The 20111-nt window shown below is 40.1% G+C and overlaps 1 protein-coding gene across 2 annotated transcripts in view; it reads left to right on the top strand.

The window, feature by feature from the left end:
- ARMH4 (armadillo like helical domain containing 4) overlaps positions 1-20111 on the top strand; it is a 146950-nt gene that overhangs the window by 77787 nt on the left and 49052 nt on the right. Inside the window, exon 6 of one of the 2 annotated variants that reach the window (XM_055361905.2) lies at positions 1982-3064. The exons of the other annotated variant lie outside the window; for it this stretch is intronic. Coding sequence (XP_055217880.1) covers positions 1982-2091 — 110 coding nt within the window. The 3' untranslated portion in view covers positions 2092-3064. Of the gene's footprint in view, positions 1-1981; positions 3065-20111 lie in introns of those variants that run through there. 2 annotated transcript variants of the gene reach the window in all.

The raw sequence follows: 20111 nt of genomic DNA, 5'->3' as shown, positions 1-20111 counted from the left end.
GTCTGTTGCATGGTATGGTGGAAAACCGCATCATGGTGTGCTACTGTGTATCTTTTCCCAACTCTGCATTCCGTGATGTCATATTGGTGGTTGGAAATTGGCCATGGTGGGAGGATTTACACCACAGAAATTAATAAATACTACAAATCAGAGCTTGATTTACTGTTTTGTTGATTGTCTAGACTTAAAGTGATGGAGTAATGTTAATACTGCAAATTAAACTAAAAAAAAAAAAAAAGAACTGTGTTGCATCCACTGACAAAGTGGAGAGAAGCTTCAGTTTAATGAATATAATTCTTATCAGGATAAGGAATAGTTTAACAGTAGATTACATATCAGATTTAATGTTCATAAATTTATTGGGAAAAGAGTGGGTTAGGGTACAACTCCACTTGTCAAATGGTAGATGAATTGCAAGCATAAGTTAGTTACAGATAGAAAAACTTGACAAAAACCAGTGAAATCATCCTGTGAGAATCAATTGGCTGCATGGGACTTGCAGCCTGGCATGAGGTTGTCCCCATGAGTTTATCCCTGCAATTACTTCATCTTAAGCAAAAGGTTGAATCAAGGTGAATTTCAGGTTTCCTGCATTCTTAAATTCTGAATTTTTATGGCTGCTTGTTGTACTTAGCCTTTTAAATGTGCTTGTTGGTTTATCAAGAGAAAGGCAAATATAATAAAACCTCAGTGATTCAATTTTGGGATTTGAGATGATACTTTGTTAAATTTGTATGGCCTTTTTGTAGTTTACTACATGTTTTAGCACACATCTTGTTTGTTCCTCTAATAACTCTAACAAGCCTAGCATTGAGATAAACAGGGAGTTATTAGTGTTACCATTTACTGTTGAGGACACTGAGGCTCAGGATAGTTCATAACTTGCTCCAAGAGCACAGATAGTGAGCAGAAAGGCCAGGTCTAGGGCTTCCAGGTGGTTTCCTTGATTTCTCATGTCTCTTCTCTTTGATCTGCTTAAACAAAGAATTGCATTGAGCTAGTAGTAGTCACATCATCATATGTCTTCTGAGCATACGTTGAACAAAAAAGTCTGCCTAAAAGTAGATTGCAAGGTTAGAAGACTATTTTTTTTTTCCCAGTGAAGTAAATAAACCCATCCTTTCTGATTAAGTGAGGAGCTTAAGAGGAAGTAACAGTTGATTGCTTGTTAGGATAATAACTACTTTAGAACTCAAAGTCAGTGAACATGAATGTGCCCACACCGGAATAGGTGTTCAGTAATAGAACAACCTGATAGAGGACAGCACCTTGGGATGTGTTTGAGTGTAATCACAATCAATGCAGCCTGTAGTATCTTTTATACTTTCTATAGCATAACCAGCAGATTGACTTTAGTGATGAGGATAACACAGAGTGACTTCTTAAGTGAACAAGGGACACTAGAAAAACAACAGTTTTTTATTTTTTAAAAATGGCATAAGAATGATTCCTTATACTACTCTAGGATTTTTGGTGTGTTTCTTTTCTTCTTCTCATCATTTATTTAGCTTGGAGTTGCCATATTTTTATGGGGCAAATTCCCAAAGAGGTGGGAATTTCATGAAGCCAAATATAGACATAAAGGTGGTATTCAGATAAAGAGGAACTGTGTTTGCTATGCATTTCCTCTAGTGAGGCAAATGTATGTGATATCGTCCCTTCTGCTTATTTGAGCAAGCCCCCAAGGAGGGGCGCTGTAGCCAGAAGTTGCTATTTAGGGCTCTGTCCCTAATTTACTGTGATATGTTAATGAAATATCCACGGAAGTATTTTCTCCGTGGAATGGGGTTACCTGTCTGTAAGAATCATTATGCATGATGACAGGGTAACATCCAAACACCCTGTGGTCTTGTCTCAGGCACCACCTACCATCAGCAAGTTAAAAGATGGCTCTTCCTTGAACTCAGCAGTAGGTGTCGCTGCAGTCAACTAAAAAGGAACGCTCTGGCCAAAAGGATTCTCTTTTTTTTTTTTTTTTTAGATGGAGTCTCACTCTACTGCGCAGGCTGGAATGCAGTGGTGCGATCTCGGCTCGCTGCAACCTCCGCCTCCTGGGTTCAAGCAATTCTCCTGCCTCAACCTCCTGAGTAGCTGGGATTACAGGTGCACACCACCACACCCGGCTAATTTTTTTTGTATTGTTAGTAGAGATGGGGTTTCACGATGTTGGCCAGGCTAGTCTGGAACTCCTGACCTCAGGTGATCCACCCACCTCCGCCTCCAAAAGTGCTGGGACGACAGGCATAAGCCACCGTGCCCGGCCCAAAAGGATTCTATTAGAGGGAAAAGGAAAGGAGCTATTACAATTGAAAGTAGCTATTACAATTAGTTATCTAGATTTCTTTCCCACCCCAAACCCAAATCCTTCATTACATACTATTGTTTATCTTTTAAAATATGACGTCTTATAATCAATAAGTCTCTTCAGAAAAAAAAAAGTTGCTTCTGTAAACCTTGCAATCCATCTATCCATTCATTCATTCAACAAATACTTCCTATGTGCCTACAACTTGTGAGGGACTTGCTAGGCTTTAGGCTTACAATGATAAACAGTAGTGATAGTCTGGCTTTTTGGAGCTTACTCTCTGGTGGGGAGACAGGCAATTAAAGAGGTAATACAAAAAATTATAGTACAGCAAGATTAGTATAATCATAGGAAATGCACTAGATGAAATAGAAGGAGACAACAAGGGAAACTGAGTTGAGGGGTCAGAGATGATCTCTTGCATAAAATAGCGTGTAAAAAGGTGCCCATAGGGCACAAATTAGAAAGCCAGCATCTGGATTCCTTTACTCCATCCGACATTCGCACAGGTTCTTGTCATGGTGCATTTTATCTCCCTTGTCGTCAGCACTATTTGAAATGCATAAAGAATATCCTTCCTCCTGATTTTACTTAGATAATTTGAAATACCTAAAGGATTAATCATGATTTATATTGCTGTCATTATATCTCTCTTGAGATACTGAAAACTGCTTAGTGTCTTGTCAAATACTTTGACAAATACTCTTGATTATTTTATTAGCATATGATGTATGAAAGATAAAATCAAATGTTGAAGCAGTCTGTCTTTCTCTTATTTCTACATTTACTCCTCACTGGGGTGTTTGAGTTAAAAAAAAAAAGCTTCAGTTTCTATCAGGAAGTCAAAGTCAGCCTAAAACACAAGTGGGAGCCAATTTGGCACCAGTTATATGACCTGACTGGCAATAAAGAACTGGCTATTGCATTAGGTCTTGGACATTTTAAGTAGATAATGAAGAAGGAAATATTGATAAGAAACATGAAGTTATTCTATCGGTATTTGCTCTATCTCTAGTGACTCATGAATTATATTTTCAAAATCCTAAACTCAATTTATTAAGAGTTCCAAATACTGATTTTTGGATGAGTAAAGCCAGGAGACCAAAAAAATTGTATGTATTGAAAGGATAGCAGAAATGTGTTCTGATGAATCATTAACAACTTTTCTTGCCTCTTTTATCATTGTCATTGCAAAAGTTCCTTATTATAATTATTACCTGTACTATTATATATAATATATATAACGTATATTATATATATTTTTTACTTGACTCTGGGGCCTGCACTCACCTTATTCATCCAAAAGAACATTTATTTTTCACATTATAAAAGGTATGGCCTCAAGGCTAGTAGGACTATAACAATTTTTGTTAGAATAAAGAAAATAAGTGTTCAAATGTATCAGGTTACAAAATAACAGAAAGACAAACATCACATGTTCTCATTTATTTGTGGGATCTAAAAATCAAAATAATTGAACTCATGCACATAGAGAGTAGAAGGATCATTACCAGAGGCTGGGAAGGGTAGTGGAGGATTCAAGGGAGCTGGGGATGGTTAATGGGTACAAAAAAATAAAAAATAGAATGAAGAAGACCTACTATTTGGTATCACAACAGGGTGACTATAGTCAATAATAATTTAATCGTACATTTTAAAATAGCTTAAAGAGTGTAATTGGACTGTTTGTCACTCAAAGGATAAAAGCTTGAGGGGATGGATACCCCATTCTTCTCCATAATGTGCTTTTGCCAAGAGCTGGACATTCAGAACAGTGAAAGGCCTGATTGTACACAGTTCTTCTTAGTTTTTGTAGATGAACCCCTTGCCATTTTTATGTCCAGGAAATTGAAGTGTTTGGTCTTGTCCTAATTTGTAAAGGGAAACATTGTAATATTGTGGGAGGAGCCATGGGGAAACTTCTTATTGCTCTAGCCTTGCTATTAATTTATGGTGTGGTCTTGGGTGACTCTTAGTTGCTCTGAGCCTTTACTGTTTTCATCTGTAAAAAGGGGCCTGATGTGAGGTCAGCATGTAGAAACCCCTTCACTTTTCCTCTGTGCTCACCCCCCAGTGTATTTGGGCCCCCCAGTGTATTTGGGCCCACCTTCCTTTTTGACTCAAAGGAAGAGGTGACCTAACCCCTATTCAAGTACAGCCTTGCCACCTGCATGCGATCTGGAGCTTATCACCTTCTTCCTCCTCTTTGAGCTGTTAAGGAAACTGAGCCATTTGGGAACCCTCATTGTCTAAGTTAGAAATCTGGGTGCCATCTCTAATTCTTCTCTGCTTCACTCGGTTCTCGCATCCACTCAGTAGCAAAGCCCCATTCATTTTGTCTCCTAAGAGTGACTGTTCAATTTACCCTTCTTTGCCATCCTCCTTGCCTTCAGCCAGCATCATGTCTTGCCCACAGTATTGCAGGAGCCTCTTTACTGATGTTCTTTCTTGCTTGCAGTTCCTCTATTTCCAGTCCCTTCTCCACACTGTGTTCAGAGATATCTTTCTAAAACACAAATCTTATTATGTTCATTGAGTATCAGCAACTCCACTGAACAAATATTTATGGTGTGAATGGGTGTTATAACAGGTTCTGAGAGATGATCAATTTGAATAAGACAGCATGGTCCCATTTAAATGAAATCCTTGTGTTGGCTACCTATATTACCTATAGGATAAAATGAATTTCCTTTGCATGGCCTTTGATGCTGTACGTCAAATTTCCCTTCCTATAACCTTACCTTTGAATGCCTCTTCTCTTGCCATCTGCATACATTATATCCCTGCCACTAAACTCTTTTTAACCTGAGCATGCAGTGTTCTTTCATGTTTCTAAGATTTTGCGTATCCAGGTCTCTATGTCTGGAATTCCCTTTCCAACTTCTCCCTTGGCCTACCCATTGTTCCCTATCAGATGAAACTGTCATCTTATTTGGGAGAATTCTCATTAATCTATTACTTCCTTGTTTATACTTGTACAGTCCTTTATTCATAGTGTTATATTGTATTTTTAAATGTCTGTCGTATGAGATTGTGAGCTACTTGAAGGCAGAAAATTTATGCCATATTCATGGTTGTATTGCCTATGATCTATCATAGCATATAGCACATTTTCAGGGCTCAATAAGTGATTGTTGATTACTAAAATAAATGAATGAACGTACACTGCATACATGCATGGGTGGAAGTGGATATCACGATGTTTCTTATCTCAATGGAAATGTCAGTAATTGTGGAAAGAAGAAACTTGGAAGTTAATACTAGCTTTGATCTTGTTGATCTTCCAGGTAAGTCTTTGATATCTTCAGGTAGATCATGAACTGATGATGGTCAGGGGATGTTTGGACTAGATCTTTATAGATCTTTAGAGTCCTTTTTATCTCTCTCTCTCTTTTTTTTTTTTTTTGAGACAGAGTCTCACTCTGTCACCTAGGCTGGAGTGCAGTGGCGCGATCTTGCTCACGGCAACCTCCGTCTCCTGGGTTCAAGTGATTCTCATGCCTCAGCTTCCCAAGTAGCTGGGATTACAGGTGTGCACCACCATGCCCAGCTAATTTTTGTATTTTTAGTAGAGATGGGGTTTCACCATGTTGCACAGGCTTGTCTCTAATTCCTGACCTCAGGTGATCTGCCTGCCTCAGCCTCTCAAAGTGTTGGGATTACAGGTGTGAGCCACCGCGCGTGGCCTAGAGTCTTCTTTAAGCTGTAAAAGTTGATAGCTTTATTTTGGTTATATCAATTCAGTTCCAAGAGTTGGAACACTTTCCTGGTAACACTTTTGCCTGCTGGCTGAGAAACAAGTGTAGTTTGCTGAATGTATCTTGTCACTGTCTCTTTTCCTGGTACTCTGAAATCCACTTCTGTGTTCCTAAATGACAGATCATTAGGCTCATTCCCAAATGCATTGGTTGTCAGGTAGGCATCATTAGGCTAGTGAGATGTCTTAGTTTCAGCTGAATAAGGCAAATATGATGCTATCTAATCATGACAAGCACAAGGGATGTGGCATTCTGAGAAGCAAAGAACATCTTTCAAGACTACAACATTTTCAAGTGTAGGCAATTACTCTAGTCATTGAATAGTGATCAATATATAAAGCTTAAGGTGGGAATATTAATGCTTCCTTTAGTGCAGAAACATCAGCATCAGCAACTAAAGCTTTTTTGGAGGGGGGTTGGGGGGTAGACAGAATTAACTGATAATTCCTCCCATCGTGGAAAGTTGATTTTTGTAGTCAGTTTGCAGATATATCAATTTTCAGGGATGTGAATAATAAAAAGAACTAAAAGCTTTTACAGGATATCTTTTCAGTATCTGCTTAACTCACACTCTTGCTTCCTCTTAATCCCCTAGCACCTATGTCACATCCGTTATCATCCTGAAAAGAAGAATCATTCAGGTCACTTAAATGGTGCTTCAATGACATACCATCCATTAGAATTCACAAAGAGCCAGCACTTTCCAAAGAGAAATGTGACACTCTCTTTCACTTGTTCTTTCTCTTCTTTTCCTTACTTGAACTTTCAACTTCTCTTGGGATTTCTTATTTTACATATTTTCATAAGGTGATCATTTTTGCAGATAATGACTTATCACCTCCTAAAAGCAAGTCCCTGGTTGGCTAAAAGGAGTAAGGCAGGTGTTAGTATTCATCCATTTCCCCCATTTTGGTTTATTTGTTTGTTTGTTCTGGCTATGAAGCTGGATATACTCAAAGCAAAAACATCTGGATAAACTATATAACCCTGGCTTTACACCCAGGAACAAGTGGATAGGTCTCTGGCTCTGTCCACCACCATAAAGAACTCTTTTTTGGAGCAGACCGCACAAACACTTGGAAGCCACAGAATGATGCAAATGTCTTGCAACCATCTCCCTTCTAGGCTATGCTGGCTGTCCTTACACAGATTCTCATAAATCCCTCTTTCTTGGTCTGCCTCCCCACTTCTTTCACCAATCTCTCCCAGGACTCCAGCTTCATCCTGTAGTTTTGTGAACCAGCCACTAAGTCCTGTTTTGCATTGCTTAGTTAAGAAGGCCCCTTTCTTCCCACTAGATTGGAAGCTCCAGGAGGGCAGACACTTTGTTTATTCACATGTGTCTCCTTGGTATCTAGAACAGTACCTACCATGTAACAGACTCTCAATACATTTTTGTTGAATAAATAAATGAAACTTTCAGACAAATAACCCTCTCTGTTTCTGTAGTGTCCACCTCTCATAGTATAATCCTGATGCCTTAGGCTAGAAGATGGAAGGGTACAAAGCAGATAAAAGGTGAAGAAACCCCATCCTGCTGTATTTCAAAAGTGTTTGAAGAAGATGGGAAAACTCACCAACAATTCCTCTATGCATAGGAAACAAATGGCCTATTCTCTTCCAGTCTTTTTTCTATTCATTTTTCCCTAGTTGACATTATGTTTTTTCCATTTTGTATCAGGTCACTCTAAGTTACATTGTAGATTAGTCAAGCAAAATGGATCTGCTAAAATTAGTAGTAACCACATTTTTATTTGTGATAGTATTTTCCTTTGAGTCTAATACAAATGATTTTCACACTTAGATGTTTCTAAAATCATGGGTAAGTCTTGCGGTTAGTGTATATACTTAATGTCAACAGTAAATCTTATAATCCATGACCTTTCAAGATCCATGAAATATAGTATTTGGAAGTAGTATGCAGTACAGCTGTTTTTGGTTTTTCCTCATGGAAAAGCGAACATACTGACCTTCCTTCTGGCTAAAAACGTTTCTCCGAACTCTTCAAAGCCTTCGTGGTTCCCCCTTCTCCCTGTTTATTTTTTTATAACATTAATTATTTTTATTGAGGTAAAATTTACATAACATAAAATTAACCACTAACCACTTTAAAGTGTACAATTCAGTGGTGTTTAATAAACTCACAGTGTTTTGCATTCATTACCTGTATCCATCTCCAAGACATTTTCATCACCCCGAAAGAAAACCCTGTACCCATGAAGCAATTACTCCCCATTCTCCTCTGCCCCAGCCCTGGCAACCACTAGATTGCTTTCTGTCTCTACAGATTTACCTGTTCTGGATTCCCTGTTTACTCTTCAAGGTAACTATGAAGAACAGGACTGGCTTTCTCAACTGGCATGTGGAGGCAGAGGATTTGTGGCATGGCTGTGACACATTATAACATGTTTATACATGCTGAGATAGTACTACCAGGATTGACCACTAAACACACATGCTGTTGGCAGTTGCAGAATTATCCTGGAAGTTTCTAAAAATTAGTGCACATTTTAATCGAAGTAAATGAATGATCAAGGCTACTAACATGGCAAGAAAAGCTTCTAATGATGAAATAATGTGAAGAGCAAGGCCTAGTTTAGCTAGGTCCCCCACGCCAGGATCTCAGCTTTAAGGAATCAGTGGAGGCTCCTCCTAAGATTGACTGAAGAGGATCTGCCTCCAAGCTCACATGGTTGTTGGCAGAATTCAGTATCTTGCCAGCTGTAAGACTGAGGGATTCAGGTTCTTGTTGGCTGTTGGCTGGAGGCTGCCCCCAGTTTCTTGCTATGTGGACCCCACCACAATGCAGCTCACAACAGCTTGCTTCATCAAAGCCAATGAGAGAGAAAATCTGCTGGCAAGGCAGACATTGCAATCTTATGTAACAGTTATGGAAGTGACATCCCATCATCTTTGTCATATTCTATTCATTAGAAGCAAGTCACAGGCCCTGCCCACACCTAAGAGGAAGAGATTACTCACAGACATAGTAGTAGGAAGTGGTGATAACATGGAGCCACATTGCTGTGTAAATGCAGTCATGCAGTCACTCATCTCTTCATGGAGCTGGTTAATTTCTCTCCTCCAGTAAAGAATAAATTAGGTAATGAAACAGGCTCATTCTTAAGGACAGTGTAGGCATGAAGAGAAGCTCTGTCGAGGGTATGCTGTATACTTGCAGTATGCATAGAACCTACAAAGACTCACCATTTGTGTTGATTTTTCAAGGGAAACTGGAAATCAGTGAGGTTCTTCGAGGAATATGATAAATAATTATGATGCTTGGTAGGTTTAGCCTCCATGTCTGATTTGAGGTATCTCCCTGAGCCTCAAGGCTCCAAAGAATGAAAGGCTGCAATCACATCATAGGCAACACATGCAGATAGATTCTCTCTCTCTCTCTTTTTTTTTAAGATGGAGTCTCACTCTGTGGTCAGGCTGGAGTGCGGTGGCGCGATTTTGGCTCACTGCAACCTCTGCCTCCCAGTTTCAAGCAATTCTTCTGCCTCAGCCTCCCAAGTAGCTGGGATTACAGGTGTCCACCAACACGCCCAGCTAATTTTTGTATTTTTAGTAGAGATGGGGTTTCACCATGTTGGCCAGGATGGTCTCAATCTCTTGGCCTCGTGATCTGCCCGCCTCGGCCTCCCAAAGAGCTGGGATTACAGGCATAAGCCACCACACCTGGCCAGATTCTCTTAAGTCAATGGCATCGTTTGGTAAGAATTCATCCTACAAGATCCAGCATTACCCAGATGTACTCTGAAAAAATTCTGAAACCATCAGGGGGCTCTATTTGATGCATTCAAGAGTGAATTGTACTCTGGCTGACAACATACTTTCTGTGAAACATTTTTTTGATCCCAAATAGTGTTAACCCTGCTTGATCAACAATATCATTTATCTGTTTTGGCTCTGAATTACTCCTCGCTCTTTCAAAAAATCAATGGCACCTAGCACAATATCACATATATGGCAAGCAATAAAAATAATTTGGTAAGTTCTTATAAATTCTTATGAATTCTAATGCGTGCATTCCAAGGAATGTTTTACATTCTTTGTCACATTACTCTGGTGCTAACTGTAGGAATGGAGTTTTTCAAAGTATCAACATTATTGGAATAAATGTAGTCTTTGATTGACTTACTGGAATAGAAAAACATCCGTTTGTATAAATAGTTGTGTGTTTAAGAGCATTCTTACTCCTTGATAATGTTGTCTTCTGCCTCCTCTGAGAGTTGCCATTTTTTGCCTCTAATATTGTAGTGAATACAGTGGTTGTGAATTTAAATAGCAAAGATAGTGAGAATCAGAGGTATCTCAGGGCATTAGAAACACTGACAACTATCTTCTGCTTATTCTTTATAGGTGTTTCTAATTAGAGTTTTACTTAGGATCCTATGTTAAGCTATTCAGGGAGTGGGTAATAATGTTTTGAGAAAAGTTAATGAATGCATAAATATTACAAGTGACCGTTTCTTGATATGATAATCTTGTGTTGGAATTGTTAAGGCAAAATTTTAATGCCAACATTTTGGGTGTTGGCTCAACCTATTGTTGATATTGTAAGTATAGCTAAATCTTTGTTAAAAGTGTGCGTATTACCTACACCAGCCATTTACTTCCAGGCTGGCTTCCTTTTGCAATCTGGCTGTTTCCAAGCTACTTCCTTTCACTGCTATTTCCATTTGATATAAACAGATTACAAACTCATTTTTTAATTGCCTAAGAAAAATGTCAATTAAAAAACAGACCAAATTCCAGCCAGGTGGAACGTTTCTGTTTGTTAGTTTTATTGTTTATGCCACTGCTTGCCTCTGTCAGTCTGTGTGATTGAGAGCTACCCATGAAGCTTGACATGGGCATTGGTTTTGCTTTCTTATTGATCAAGGAAGACATGAGCTGGGAGGTTGTGATAGATGACAGTACCAAAGTGTTCCTGGCAAAAGTTGTTCAGCCATGTCCTTCTCCAACTCATTAAATCAAAGCAGAGTTCTAAAAATGATATACCAGGCCTTGCAAAGCTTTCTTGGGATGCAGATAATCAGATTTTCTGCTTATTTGGAAAGCACCATGACCTGCCTACTGATCTTTAATAAAATGTTATTTTAAAAGAACGCATGAATCTTCTTTCCCATCTTTATCTTGAAAAACTCTCCCCCTTGAACCTATGGCTTTTATTATGGGTCAAATTGGTTCCCCCAACCCAGAAGATACGTTGAAGTCCTAACCCTGGGGTCTTGTGAATATGACCTTAGTTGGAAATAAAGTCTTCATATATTTAATCAAGTTAAGATGGGGTCATTAGGATGGGTCTTAATCTAACATTGCTGGTGTCCCTATAAGAAGAGGGACGTTTCGACACAGACACAGACATGCAGGGAGAACGCCATGAGAAGACATGGAGACACATTGACAGAGTGAGGAGGTCACTTGAAGACTGAGGTAGAGATTGGAGTTATGTTCCCCGAAGCTAAGGATCCCCTGGAGCTGCCAGAGCCAGGAAGAGACAAGGAAGGACCCTCCTCTACCTCCTCTAGGGGCTCCGTAGGGATCATGGCCCTGCCAGTACCTTGATCTGGGGCTTGTATTCTTCAGAACTGAGGAATAAATTTCCATTGTTTAAGCCACATTGAGGGTGGTGTGTTGTTACAGCAGTGCCAGGGAGCTAGTATACCCCCTTGAGTGACTGCTCTTTACTTTTCTTCTCCCCTTCATGGCCAAGCTGCAAATTGGCTAGATCACTCCACCCTCCTAAAATTGCCCTTGCTGAGGTCTTCAGTAACCTCCCAGGAGGGGCTGCAAATTATGGAGCCTTATTGTCTGCATTCAAGCCCAGACTCTGCTCCCTGCTAGCTGTATGCCCTTAGGCAAATTATTTAACCTCTCTGAGACTTAGTTTGTGTTTATCAGTAAAATGGGCCTATCTCTGGGGGCTGCTGTAAGGATTAAAAAAGTTAATATAGCTAGAACACTTAGCCTCGTGCCCAGCACATAGCTAACATTTAATGGTCACTGTTTCTGTTAATATCATTTGCTGCATGTGTCATCCCTTTTCAGTTCTTCCATTGCCTGACTCTGCAGCTCTGGACTCTGCTGGCTGCTTTCTTCTCTATTCCATTGCCGTCTAGTTATCCTCCATGCCTCTACTTGTTTCTTCTGTTAAGCCTTTCCTGGGAAGACACTGTAGCTAATGCATAGAGCCCACGTGTTGGAATCTAATAGCGCTAGGCTCAATTCTCAGCTTTGCTCTTCTTTATTTGGGGGACAGGAGGCAGAGTCTTACTCTATCACTCAGGCTGGAGTGCAGTGGCATGATCATGGCTCACTGCAGCCTCAAACTCCTGTGTTTGTGTTCCTCCTACCTCAGCCTCCCAAGTAGCTGGGACTACAGGCATGTGCCACCACATCTGGCTAATTTTTATTTTTATCTTTCTAGAGACTGGGTGCCACTATGTTGCCAGGCTGGTCTCAAACTCCTAGCCTCAAGTGGTCCTCCTCCCTTGGCCTCCCAAAGTGCTGGGATTACAGGCATGAGTCACTGCATCCAGCCACCTTTGCTCTTCTTAAGTGAGTGATTTTGAAGAAGCTAGACCTTCTGAGCCCCAGTTTTTGTTTGCTTTTTTTTTTTTAAAGATAAAATGGGTAAATCTGATCTGATTGGGCTTGTGTGAGGAGTAAATGAGATAACATAAGCAGAGGGCCCAGTGCAAGCTGGATTCTGACTTTAACCCCACCTCTGGCTCATCCCCTGGCCACCCCCACCTCCAAGTTGAAGGCTGCCTCATAGGCTGTGTACTTGGTGCCTTACACAGCTCCAAGGGGAGACATTTACTTGAAGTAGAATGTGATGCAGCAGCCCTGCCTCCCTTTTCCCTGACACGACTTTTGGTGCAGAGATGGATCTGTGGAATATTCATAAGGTGCTGCAAAAAACCCCACACGATCGAAACTATAGTCATATTTGACGTTTTATCTCACTAGCCTTTACATTCAGTGGTTATCAGGACCCATGGCTTTCATTTCTCCTGTAACTCTCAGAAATATCCTTTCTTGAGGAAAGTGATTAACCAGATTCTGGCTTTGGAGAGGATAGCAGGGAAAGCAGAAATAATGTCTGATGGAAAGCTACAGTGTCAGTCCTGATTTCAGAAAGGATTGATTCTAGGCAGGCAATGAGGTGGGCTCGGTAAGGTGGTGGGAAGGCTGGAAGTGGCCCGTGTGTGGCTTTACACGGTAATGGTTATCACTAGTAGGAGGAGGACTAGAGGTATAGGAATTGGATTCTGGTGGGTGGGGTGTCAAGATCACACCTTGGAGGAAGGACTGTCCAGTGAACTGGAGGTCAGGAAAGGTCGCTCGTCCTAGACTTGGCAATTGGTTGAAATTCAGGAGAATCTGCATGCTCTGGACTGAGCCAGCCCAGGGCTAGGGTGTCAGGGCTGAGAGGGATGGATTAGATTCCTCCTTAAGTGTGGCCTGGCTGGGCTAGTCGAGGAGGAGCCTCACGGAGTTGGATCTCAGCATGGAATCTGGAATGTGATGTTATTCTAAGGCTCACCAAATTGGGCTGAGGGGCTCAAGCAGGGCTATTGATGCAGGCTGCTTCTGTCACCCTTAACTTGGGAACTGAGGTAGGCCAAGGCTGCATCAGTGGTTCCAGCCGAGAGGACCTGGAGGGGTGAGACATAAGGAGAATAAAGCATTATTGTTGTGACCACCACAAGCATTATTGCTTGTGATTGCAGAGGCAGTTTGGGAATCTGGGAACTCTAAAAACTTCTTCCCTTTGTGCATTTGCTGTACATACACTGTGAAAAGCCCTGTGCCAGCCCAAACACCCCAGAGATACCTTTTCTCCCTGGTTTTCATTGCTTCTGAAGAGTAGTGACCTTTTTCAGACAGAGAGGTATTTTGTAAATCATACACTTAGAAATGCTCCATCTGGTTGTCTTATTTTTACAACTTTTAATACAGATTTAATGGGCACAGTTTGGGGAGGATAATCTACAAAGTCAGTGTCACAGATGCTTAGTTTTTCTTTATTGGCAGTATCTGGGTCTAAGACTTACAAATGCCACAGTGTTTAGTGATCAAACCACAGTTTCAAAGTACCATCAGTTAATAAAGTGTAAAGTTATTTTCAAAGTCTTTATATCCCTACCAGATCTTAACCAGTCTTTGGTTATGGCAGTCAATTTGTCTGTTAGAATTAGGACCAAATTGCCTTCCACGAGTTAGAATAAAGAGGGAAATTAGTGTAGGGGAGTACGAAGCCAAGGACATGGGATTCCCTTCTTTGTGGCAAAGAGTTATGAGGAAATAACAGCAAAGCTGACTCATTAATGCTGCCTTGTTTAGGAGAGTCTAGAGATGAGTTAATTACTCAGTCTTTTCAGTGTAGGTAGACAAATGAAAGAGTGAATAAAGTAGAGCTCAGGAAAAGTAGAAGTAAAGACAATTGTGATCATATTAATAAGATCCAAAATGAATCCAATATTGATTAAAACGGACTATAATACAATGGACTTAATATGAAGACATGAAAGCATTTCTCCTTTTTGCAGGTTCTAGGGTGGTTTTGTGTTTTAGTTTGTCTGAATCTCACTTTATTTTCTACGTATTGACAACATGGCTTAAACCTGTAAACATCCTCCTGACAGATCCTGTTACTTAGCTTTTCAGTTGCTTGAAATCTGGAGCTGTAGTCACAAGAGAGTCTAGCAGTCTGCTCAAAAAAAAACAGGGAGCTCACATATAACGCAGTGTCTAGGGCTTTGTATGCTGCACACATCGAAGGATGATACCTTTGGAAAAATGAACAAGAGTGTAAAATTTTTCCTATGCATTAATAACTACTGGCTCTGATCAAAGTCCACAGACTTAGCTGGTCATTAATTCTCCATAAATGCCATACAAAGAGAGAATTGCTGCTTCAGAGGGTTTTCAGTGGCACATTTTTGGTGAATGATGTGGTATAAACTGGTATTTACAAGGTACTTTTGAGATGATTAGTGTTAAGTATTAGTTGAACCATTTCCAATAGTCCATTTGAAACCCTATCCACAGGCAGCAGCTGAAGGGACATTTTGAATCTATATTCTCTAGATCTTGGGAATGCATACTGGTCATAAATGTTGACTTTAATTAGAGCTCACTCTGATGAAATTTAGCATCCTTGCCAGGCTCTTCTGAAATCTTGCCCCCCTTTCTACAGTGATATCACTGTCTGGGGTTGCACAGAGTGTTTGGCGGAGTGGCCTTGAATCTGGCATTCCTCAGGTCCCCTGGGAGCAGGCCTTCCCAGATCTATACAGACCCTGGGAAACATACAACACCAGAAGGGCCATTTAAATGTGCTATGCAGGCTTCTCCTGTTTCTGAAGATGCCTAGCCTGACCTGTGCTAATGCAGCTCTCTGCTGATGATCACTTAAACCCCACAGGACCTTCTCTTTGCATCTTTTGGATAGATTACTTGTTCAACCTTAAACTGTCTGCTCTTTCTACCTCTGTCTACCGCATGGTTCAGCATTTAAAGATTCTTGTCATAAGATTCAGCCACCTCCTTCATGAATCCTTAAGGACTGTCCCTAAGACTCTTCCCAACATCTCTCTTTCTATTCTGTGGACTATGATAGAACATTCCAGTGCTTACTTCTTTAATTGTACTGCTTTATGAGCAATTCTGCAATGAAAAACAATGGTGGAAAAATGCTGACTTCCCTACCTTTTCATTCTGGGGCAATTATTAGTCCAGTGGGCCGTCTGTATCCGTGGGTTCTGTGTCTGTGAATTCAATCAACTGAAGATCCAAAATATTCTTTAAAAATTGCATTAATATCTGTACAGGTCACAGAGACCTTGCTGATAAAACAGCATGTGGTAAAGAAGCCAGCCAAATCCCACCAAAACCAAGATGGCCACGAATGTGACCTCTGATTGTCCTCATTGCTCATTATACTGTAATTATAATGCATTAGCATGCTAAAAGACACTCCCACCAGTGCCATGACAGTTTGCAAATGCCATGGCAATGTCAGGAAGTTACCCTGTATGCTCTAAAAAGGAGAGAAACCCTCAGTTCCTGGAATTGCCCACCCCTTTCCTGGAAAACTCATGAATAATCCACTCCTTATTATTCATGAGTTTAGCACATAATCAATAAATAAACATAAAAATAGCCAAGCAGCAACCCTTGGGCCTGCTCTGCCTATGGAGTTGCCATTCTTTCATTCCTTTACTTTCTTAATAAACTTGCTTTCACTTAAAAAAAAAGGTATCTCTACTGAATATGTACAGACTTTTCCCCTTGTTGCTATTCCCTAAATAATATAACAACTATTTACATGGCATTTATGTTACATTAGGTATTATAAATAATCTAGAGTTGATTTAAAATATATGGGAAGATGTGCATAGTTACATGCAAATACTACACCATTTTATGTCATTACCTTGAACATCCTCAGATGTTGGTATCCAAGGGTTGTCCTGGAACCAATTTCCCATGATACTGGGGATGACTATACTATCTTCCTTTGCTGAAGAAAAAGTGAAAACTAGATTTGAACAGGAAAAAGAGTAAACAACCTATGACACGCTGAAGCTCCATGCATTTGAGTTTCTGTGTGTACTGTGGTTGTTTTATATTGCTTGTTTGAACTCTCATACTATACTGTTCCTGTGTTGCCGTACTCAAATAGGTTTACTAACCTATCTCTCTAGCAAGGTCCTCTCTCTTGTTGATTTGAAAGTAGAGTGGTTGCATAGGTGGTAGTGAGTAAGGGACAGCTGGGTCTTTGCACATTTGCTGCAGACTATTAGAGCTTGTCTTTAAAGATCATATGGTTCAGGTGACACTTTTACTCTAGAGGACACTTAGCTCCTGAGCAGCTAAATAGTTTTCCCAGAGTTATAGCCTGTGAGAATCCCTGGTCTTTTGTCTCTCAGTCCAGCATTTTGATCACTACATCTACCTGCCACACTAATTTCATTCACTTGATCTCTGTCCATCAAAATACACACACACACACAGACACACACACACACACCCTTTGGAAGATAGCATTTTAGACAAGAGTACCACCTTTTGAGCTAGTCACACCTAGGTTTGAATTCTACTCAACACTAACTAGTTATATGACTTAATTAATTCATCCTTCTAAGCTGTATATTTTCCTCATCTGTAAATTGAAGACAATAGTTCATAAAGTTGTTGTAAGGATTAAATAATTTAATGCATATGTAAACTGCTTAACAAATTGCGTAGTACCTAAGTGTCCTGTAAAATCTCTATCTCTACTCATATGTGCAAGGCACTGAGCCAGGTCAAAGAGTCAATGCCAACAGGTACTTCTTATTTAAATAGGAAAGCATTATACTTCTTATTGTATTTCTTATACAATTTCACTTAATATCACTCTAGTTATATTACATAGGTTATATACTATATTGGTTTGAGATCCTTAAAGAAGAGAGAAGTTTATTATTTTTCTCAGATAAAAGTGTGAGGTAAGCATTCCAGATTGGTAGGTGCTCTGCTCCACAAATCATTCAGGGATCCAGGGTCCTTCTGAAGTTGTGCTCTGCCACCTAGTAGGGCATTGTTGATGTCTGGGGTATGGTTGGTGGGAAGGAAGGAGAGTGTGAAGGAGGCAAACTTACTCTCTTCAGGTGTGGGCCCTGAGTTGCACATCACTTCCACTAACATTTCATTGGCAAAAACATAGTCACAGGGCCACATCTAACTGCAAAAGACTAGAAAACTAGGGCAGGTAGGCAACCCATGACCAGATTAGGGTTTTGTTGTTAGAGAAAAAGGGGAGAATGGGTTTCAATGGACAACTAGCAAGCTTTGCCTTAGAGAGCCAACACTGATGAGGGGTTGTGTGGCATGGTAGAAGGAATTAGTCAGGACCTGGTTTCTGACTCTACTTCAGCCAGAGGCTTGCTTTATGACCTTGGCCACATGCCTAACCCCTTGCACCTCAGTTTCCTTAGTATGAAGGAAGACCTGGGACTGCTGATCTCCAAGATTTCTTCCAGCTGTATGAAGCCCTCACTGATCACCTTGTCTCAATGGTTCCCTTTCTCCTCCTAAAGCATCTCTTCACTGTGCATCTCATGGGACATAACTAATACAACTTTATTTGCTAAGAGCTTTCATTTCCTTTCATTAAACTATGGGCTTTGTAAAGGAACAAGTATATCAGCATTTTGAAGGTATCAGAAGAAGATCAAACAGTATATGTAAGTTGGTTGATTGGTTGGTTGGTGAATATGAATAATTTGGAACTCATTTGATAAAGATACTATAGATATGAAGTACTGCAGAATGATTTTCTTTGGGAATGAAGCAGAGCTGAGAGAATAACCTCTAAGATCTGTTCTGTGCTCAAATTTTATGATTCTATGATTCAGCAGCTCTTCTTAAGTTGGGAGAAATCCCATCTTGGTTTCCTATGGTGGCACTCCCTCTAAAAAATTATCACCAAGTTGAACTTCTGGATAAAAGTTTCCGTCTCCTCCAGTGGCTTCTGCAAGGTCAATTTAATACACATTAAAAGAAAATATTCTCACCTCTACGAATAGAGCTTTATTTTTAAATCCTTTAGCCTTTCAGGCAAGGGTCTGAGTACTTACAGGATATTAAAATGCAGGACCATGTAGTTTGCTGAGCTTTTGAATCATATTTTGTACATTTAAATCCTAAAACAAATCCCTTAGAGATTCACTTTAAAACAGTGTATTAAGCATTTATTCTATAAAAATCCAAGTCCCTGTTCTGAAGTCAGCCTCCATCAAGTTTGTTCCTGGTAGGAGTGACTAAGTACCAAATAAGTACAGCAGTGCTTCTCCAAATTCTGTTGAGCATTTGAGTCATCTGGGCATCTGATTAAAGTGCAGATTCTGATTCAGGAGGTGTAGGGTGGGGGGTGACTGAGATTCTGCATTTTAACAAGCTCTCAGATGATTCCCTGATGCTGCTGGTCTGTGGACTGAGCTTTGAGCAAGGATGTAAGGAATATTTCCCATTTGCATGACACTGAAAGATGTTCTGCTACTAGCTGATTAAATATAGGGTAATTGTGTTGCCTCATATTACAGTGATTTGTATCTGTTATCTTTTTAAGACTGTAAGATCCTGACACCCAGGAAAGAGCCCTATTTATTCTACCTCATCTTCTCCTATAAATTTAGCACACTTTTATGTACTCCATAAGCCTTTGAAACTAATTGTTAAATGGTAGAAAAGTCTAACTGAATGCTGTTTCATTCCACGTGGTGAGTAGAGGATATATACAGCTATCTGGCCTGGGACATATTTGTTGCTTTCTGTCTCAGAATTAATATATGAGAGGAAATGTGGCCCCATAGAGAATCAAATTGGAAATACATTTTCTTAGCGCTTTATTTTCCTGTCTATAATAGAGACTATTGACATACACATTAGCAAATGGCTTGAATAGTCCTCAGGGCTTGGGGCAGTCACTGCAGCTATTAGAGTGAAGTTATGAAAGTTTACATGGCTTTCTTTATTTAGCAGTGGCAGCATAGTGTGTGCCTTTCTTGAAATCCAGGTGTAAGGGAGAGGGTGACTCCATGGTCTGAACCAGGACAGGTGGGAAATAATGAGCATATTTGGTTGCCCTGAACCAAACCCAAATGAAATTAAATGGTGAGGTATGGAACATTATTATTATTATTATTATTATTATTATTATTATTATTATTATTGTTTTTTGAGACAGAGTCCTTCTCTTGCACACACTGGAGTGGCACGATCTTGGCTCACTGCAATCTCTGCCTCCCAGGTTCAAGTGATTCTCCTGGCATTACAGGTGCCTGCCATCAAGCCCAGCTATTTTTTGTATTCTTAGTAGAGATAGGGTTTCACCATGTTGGCCAGGCTGGTCTCGAACTCCTGACTTCAGGTGATCTGCCTGCCTCAGCCTGCCAAAGTGTTGGGATTACAGTCATGAGCCACTGTGCCTGGCCTGGAACATTATATTTTATATCCAAATTTTCAATGCAACGTAGTACTTT

This window comes from Gorilla gorilla, chromosome 15 (genome assembly GCF_029281585.2).
Source record: "Gorilla gorilla gorilla isolate KB3781 chromosome 15, NHGRI_mGorGor1-v2.1_pri, whole genome shotgun sequence".
In the NCBI taxonomy this organism is placed as follows: Eukaryota; Metazoa; Chordata; class Mammalia; order Primates; family Hominidae; genus Gorilla; species Gorilla gorilla.
The sequence above is the reverse complement of the archived record's forward strand: the minus strand, read 5'-3'. Positions and strand labels throughout refer to the sequence as shown.